Source organism: Triticum aestivum, chromosome 1D, assembly GCF_018294505.1.
Source record: "Triticum aestivum cultivar Chinese Spring chromosome 1D, IWGSC CS RefSeq v2.1, whole genome shotgun sequence".
Classification (NCBI taxonomy): domain Eukaryota; kingdom Viridiplantae; phylum Streptophyta; class Magnoliopsida; order Poales; family Poaceae; genus Triticum; species Triticum aestivum.
Genome location: NC_057796.1, coordinates 145,281,098 through 145,287,397, shown reverse-complemented (window position 1 = coordinate 145,287,397; position 6,300 = coordinate 145,281,098). Strand labels below are relative to the sequence as shown.

The window sequence follows — 6,300 nt, the reverse complement described above, 5'->3', positions numbered from 1 at the left end:
GAGAAAACCACAAGGTGGTGTGATGTTAAAAAGCCGAACTACACAGCACAACACACTTAGCCACTGCACAATCAAAGAAAAGGTGTTGGATAATTTCCTGCAAAAGCTACAACGTGTGTCCGCCTGCCACTAACGCTTTATTAAATTATCCTTAGAGCATGGTTAATAGTATAGCCAGCTGATGGCTATAAGCCAGTGCCATGTCATCTACAGCTCATCTTATAGCCAACATGTACAATAGTAGATCAAAAGAGTGTACTATTTTTTTATTATGTGGCCCATCTTTCATTCTCACAAAGTGCCTAGGAGCACATGCTAGAGCTGGCTCTTCACGAAGAGCCCGCTTACCTTCTCTCTCCTCTTCTCTTTCCTCCAACTAAGCAGAAATATACTAGTTTATTCCTTATAGCCCGCTGACTCAGCTCTATTATACTTGCTCTTAGTAAGGACTACGCTCGTGCATAAATACCACAGGAACAGTTTAATTTTAAGAGGCAGTTTGAGACGCCATAACCATTTTGATCTACATCTGACTCGCTTATCCATTAAAGCCGAGTACATGGAGTGCACAGAAAACACTTGTGTGGTCTGAAGATCCCACCTAAACAAGTCTTGTCCCTGAGTTATTGAAGCTCCACTACTTTGAGGACGATCTCATTCCAATCAATTAAATGCTGTCCAATGAGTGAATGTCGAAAATCAACCAAAGTATTCTAAACCCGAACACAGCGTCTACGGTGGCATCCTTATGACGGACAATATTAAATAATCTTGGGTACATAGCTGATAAGGGCATGTCCCCGATCCATTTATGTTCCCATAAACACACTGGCTCCCCATTCTCTACCTTAAACGATGCAAATTGTGAAAAAACTTTCTTCACCATCATTAGTCTCTTCCATAAGTGTGAGTCCGTTGGCTTGGCTTCAACCGAAGTAAGTGGTTTGTGTCCCAAATATTTGTTTCGCAATAGCGATTGCCAAACACCGTCCTCGGTTAACAACTTGAATATCCATTTACTCAAAAGACACCTAGGATTGCATGACAATTCACCATCCGGTTCCTCAAACCAAACAGTTCATAATACCTAACTGTTAAACCTAGATAATCATCTACTTCAAAGTTTCAGTCTGAAATAAAATCAATCGTATTTTCAAATTATGAAGATTAAGAACAAAGATATATCTAGTTCCCAACATACATGCTGTCATTTGATGCCCCAACCAATTAATCGTTGTTTCTGTCTCTAGGTTGTTGATTAATTGGTAAATGTAATGGATCTCAGCAAGGTTAGTAGGTACCTCACGAATTTGAGTATAGGTACAATGTTGGTAGTGTCACGCCTTCTGTAGTGCACACATAGCATTTATTCATGAGGTCCTATACCCCCCAGAAATTATTCATGCAGCTTCTTAACTAAATTGGAGCCATTTACATGTTACAAGATGAGATTAAGTGTACTATCTAATATCAATGCTATTGGCTTGGTATTGTTGTGAAAGAAAACATGCTTACCGTCTGCTGGTGTCAGTTTATTTATTAGTAGAAGAGAGTAGGAACTACTAGTGAAACAAATAGGTTTCACGGCCAACTTCTTTCTTCAAGATAAGAACTTGCTTGTCCTATCGTGTAGCTTGCATCTTTAATCAGGAAAGAATGGACCGTGTCCTGAATAAAAAACCATTTCTTAGAAAATTGTGAAGTTGTTTATCTTGTGTTTGGTTTGGGACTGATGCCATTCTGTCAAATGAGCTTTCCAGTTTAGTCAAATCATTTAGCATTTTGTATATGGACTTTATTGAGGTGCCTTTTGAAGGTAAATTAGCATTTTCAGAAGACATTTGTAAGTTTCTACATATGGCGTGTTATCAACTTAGGATAATTCTTGATATTATAATTTAGAAATATGCAAGGCAAAATGTACTACCAGGCACACACACAGATGCACCAGTCCCTGATTTGCCACTGAATACTTTCCTGTTCCTTCCTTGCCACCAGATTTATATTTTCTTCCCTCCATGCCAGCAATGGTCACCATGTTGCCCCCGTGCGATGGTACTTATTTATACACCCTATAACTCAAGGTCATAATGGTCAGATAGATGTCATAGAATAGAAGGGAGGAATGAAATGAAAACTGGTGGCTTGGAAGGAACAAAGGACTTGTCCATTGGTAATCAGGAGCTTGAGAGTTATTCGTGGCATAGGAGGAATTTTCTCTATATCGTACGCTCTTGCTTTGTTAGTATGCGTTGGCACTCTTTTATGCATGCGTCTAGTTGGCAGTTTCTGAAATGACATTTTTTAAGATTGACATGGAAATGTTAATGTAGTGGATAAAGTATTAATCGACAAGCCTGTTCTTATCATCGACTGACAATGTTAAAGCTATCAATGTAGGTTCCTGTGGCGGCATCTCAAAATTGGACTGGCCGACACGAATGAGAATAGCTCTTGAAGCAGCAAAAGGTCTGGAGTATCTCCACGAGCGTGTTACTCCACCTGTTATACACAGGGACTTCAAGAGCAGCAACATTCTCTTGGACAAGGACTTCCATGCAAGAGTCTCAGACTTCGGTTTGGCCAAGCTTGGGTCTGATAGAGCTGGTGGTCATGTGTCAACTCGAGTTTTAGGCACGCAGGGCTATGTGGCACCAGAGTAAGACTAGATACCTTTGATTTGCTTCGGAAAAGAAATTACTTTGATTTGCAGTCCTTATGTTAACTTTTTTCTCTCTCGAGCATGCAAAGTCCATCGTGCAAGAACTTAAATTTGATACTGACATGTGCAATACCTTTTTCGTGTTTTACTCGACCGACTATTATGTCTAATATTGTGCACCTGCTGGAAATCTGTAGATATGCATTAACTGGGCATTTGACAACCAAATCAGATGTGTACAGTTATGGGGTTGTGCTTCTGGAATTGCTTACTGGCAGGGTACCAGTTGATATGAAGAGGCCTCCTGGGGAAGGTGTTCTAGTTAACTGGGTAAGCAACCAAGCATAACATTAGCTGAAAAATTGAGTTTCTAATTGTTGTGGCCTTAATTTCAATTTTGTTTCTGCAATTTTGAAGCATAATGTTAATTGAATAATGTATAGAACTATAGATACTATAGTCTACATAAATAAAAGTGTATTTCTCTGAAAATATGTACATGCACTCTGATTATGTAATTTCAGCTGCGCTATGATGTTTATGTGCTTGTTAGTCACGACATCACTTTTCTTAATTTGGATCCATCTTCCTCTTATTGTTCTTGGTAGTAAAAGGTCATGGTTTCATGAATTTTTTCTCCATGTCTGAACTTTGCATACACCTAACCCTTCACTTGTTGCATTGATGCAGGCATTACCTATGCTCACTGATCGAGAAAAGGTTGTCCAGATCCTGGATCCATCACTGGAAGGTCAATATTCATTGAAAGATGCTGTTCAAGTGGCTGCTATCGCTGCCATGTGCGTTCAACCGGAGGCTGACTATAGGCCACTGATGGCCGACGTCGTCCAATCGTTGGTTCCACTTGTCAAGAATCGTTCCAGTTCCAAACCGTGCAACCCAAATGCCCAAGCATCAAGGCCACTCGACTAGGAAGCCGAGTGTGACGGCTATTTTTCTGGGATTTCTATCCAGAAACTAACAGTGGGCAGTGGTTGCTGAGATGATGCGATCTGTATGCTTCTTTATTACTGTACATGATATCTTCCACTTCTGGTGGCGTTCTCGTTCTGGAAGGTGCCTGGTAAGCAGGTAGGTTTATAATTTAAGCATGGATTCAGTCTGATGGTCCCGAAAACTAGTTTTGAGTTTGAAGGGAAGTTCTCAAGTCATGTGCCGGTAATGATGATGTTAGGTGGCGGGAAGTTCATCACAGTGTTGTTATGGGCTGGCGAAATTTCCATGTGATGTTTATTTTTATTTTATTTTGGCTTGACAAGTGTGTTAGGTGTCTCGGAAGCATGTTACTCAATGTCTAAACTCCTAGGCTAAGAACACTGATCTCGGTGATGACGCGTAGTAGTGCTTCCGCTGTGTTCTGTATGTGTAATGTATAGTAGGTTTCTGGAACTCATACCGTTGAGCTGTTATATACTGGGACATCCCTCTGCGCCGGTCAAGTGCTAGATCGGTGGGCGAGCTGTCAGATCAAAAGCACATCAACGCCTAGGATCGCTCGTTCCTCCTCATCCACCTCTCTACAACACATGGCCCACGAGCGAGGAAAGAAAAATACTCACATGCCTCCTGCCGTGTAGTAGATGCTTGTTGACGGTGCTGCTCGCCCCTCTCTGTGAAGCACTATGGTCGTGGCCTTGTGTGGCTCGTCCTTGGAGGTGAGCCCATGGGACTCCAGCATCGCTTTGTGGCGGCCGGTTTGCAGCATCGTGGTGGCCGGTTTGCAGCACCGGCGTCGAGTTTGCGCCATCGTCGGTTTGTGTGTTTCAGATTCGTCGATATCGCTTCCAACATCAGTGGCCCCGGTTTCCAGCATCGCTGGGCTATGTTCCAACATCGATGACCTAGGGTTTTCGGGGCATTGCTAACCTAGTGTTTTTTTTTGCGGGGGGACCTAGGGTTCTAGCTTCTAGTACGTGGTATAGTCAGCCGGTTCCAGCACATGTTTGTCGCGGTCGCAACACGCCCCACTGCTGGTACCGGCATCCCGTGCTGCCAATCGCAGTACTCCCTGTTGCAAGTTCCAGCATCGTAGAGGCACGGTCCTAGCATCCACATCTGCCGGTCGTAACATGTTTGTCGCGGTCGCAACACGCCCCGCTGCTGGTTCCAGCATCCCGTACTGCTGGTCGCAGTACTCCCTGCTGCAAGTTCCAGCATCGCAGAGACATTGTCCTAGCATCCACATCTGCCGGTCGTAATGTTGTTGGGTGCCGGTCCCAGCTTCGCCGTCAGCTAGTCACAACGGTGGTGAGGAAAGGGTGGGGCTGCGGCGTGGTCGTGAAGTCGACAGCGATCAGGCGCACGTGTAGCATCGTCGGGGCGGAGCTAGTAGCCATGGCCTTGCATGCTCGGTGCTGCCCTACTCGTGCGTGGCCGGGGCAGATTGCAGTCGTGCATGGCCGGGCAGATTGCGGCGACGCAGCTGCTCGCAACCCTGTCACGCACCCAAAAAACTCGCTGCGCTACTCAAACGAGCGGGATGGAGGGGAAGCGAGCTTCGTCGTCAGAGAGAGATGGAGAAGGAGGAGAGGCTCTGAAGAGAAACCTGTGAAGGAGGTCACTTCGCAGTTGAATAAGGCTGGAATGCTACCGCTTCAAACATGGGGCCGACGTGGGACGCATGTTGCCAGCACGTGTGACGGGCGCATGGCCTGGGGCCGGTTGGCTGAGTTCAGTTGTTTCATATATACTGCAATATTCCTCCGTTCCGTAATGTAGTGCGTATTGAATTTTTTGACAAACTAAACTCTAATCTAGTTTATAGAAAATATCAAATACATAAAAATATGAAACTACATCTTATGATGAATTTACTGATATATTTTTGGCATTCTAGATGTAAATGTTTTTTTTTCACAAACTGTCAGGTTTGACTTAAAAAAATATATATCTATATGCACTATATTATGAAACGGAGAGAGTAGTTGTCATTATCATGTCTGACTGACTACTCAGTGCTCTTTAAGCTTCCATGTCAATCTGGTTCAGAGGAACTTTAATTTCTGCCATGTACTATGTGATAAGGGAAAAAGTGCTTCTAAAAGGCACCATGATGTTTCTGTTCAGGTGTATTCCAAGTTCCCGACACCAATCTATTTCCTTGTGTTGCTGCAACGACCTGTAAGTTGGGGACTTATTTATGCGGCCTTTCGCCTTTTTGACGGGAGGTTCACATGATTAATCATCTAACTGGTTGACGAACAGATATTTGCAGTTCAGCCTACAACTAGTATATCAGGAACAACAACGAACGGTTGGTCGGTGTTCTGACCGGTGAAGAACAGCAACGAACGGCTGGTCAGTGTTCTGACCGGTGAAACCTGAATAATTATTCCGGAGGAGTATGCAGCGCCGACGTAGACTTAAGTTGCCAACACGGCTCGTACATCAGTTGCGTGCAACAGTGTCACAAACAGAGGTTGATGCCAGAGCTTAGCCGGCCGGATAGAGTTGAATGCGGAATCCTTTGCCCATTTTCAAGATTGTTAGGAACCCTTTTTATATTCTTCAGAGAAAACACGTGTTAAAAACAACCACCTCAATTTTATCCTCCATATAGCGGGGTTAATGAAACAGAGTACTGATCACACCTTAACATACTTTAGTCCAGGAAACAA

At 43.7% G+C, this 6,300-nt stretch overlaps 1 protein-coding gene across 2 annotated transcripts in view; it reads left to right on the top strand.

Moving 5' to 3' along the window:
* LOC123180790 (probable serine/threonine-protein kinase PBL7) overlaps positions 1-4,096 on the top strand; it is a 7,331-nt gene extending 3,235 nt beyond the window's left edge. The window contains exons 3-5 of one of the 2 annotated variants that reach the window (XM_044592927.1): positions 2,401-2,659; positions 2,860-2,992; positions 3,353-4,096. In XM_044592927.1, the coding sequence (XP_044448862.1) occupies positions 2,401-2,659; positions 2,860-2,992; positions 3,353-3,595 (635 nt within the window). In that variant the 3' untranslated portion in view covers positions 3,596-4,096. Of the gene's footprint in view, positions 1-2,388; positions 2,660-2,859; positions 2,993-3,352 lie in introns of both variants that reach the window. The other variant, XM_044592926.1, reaches the window with a different exon arrangement.
* The last annotated feature ends 2,204 nt before the right edge of the window (positions 4,097-6,300 follow it).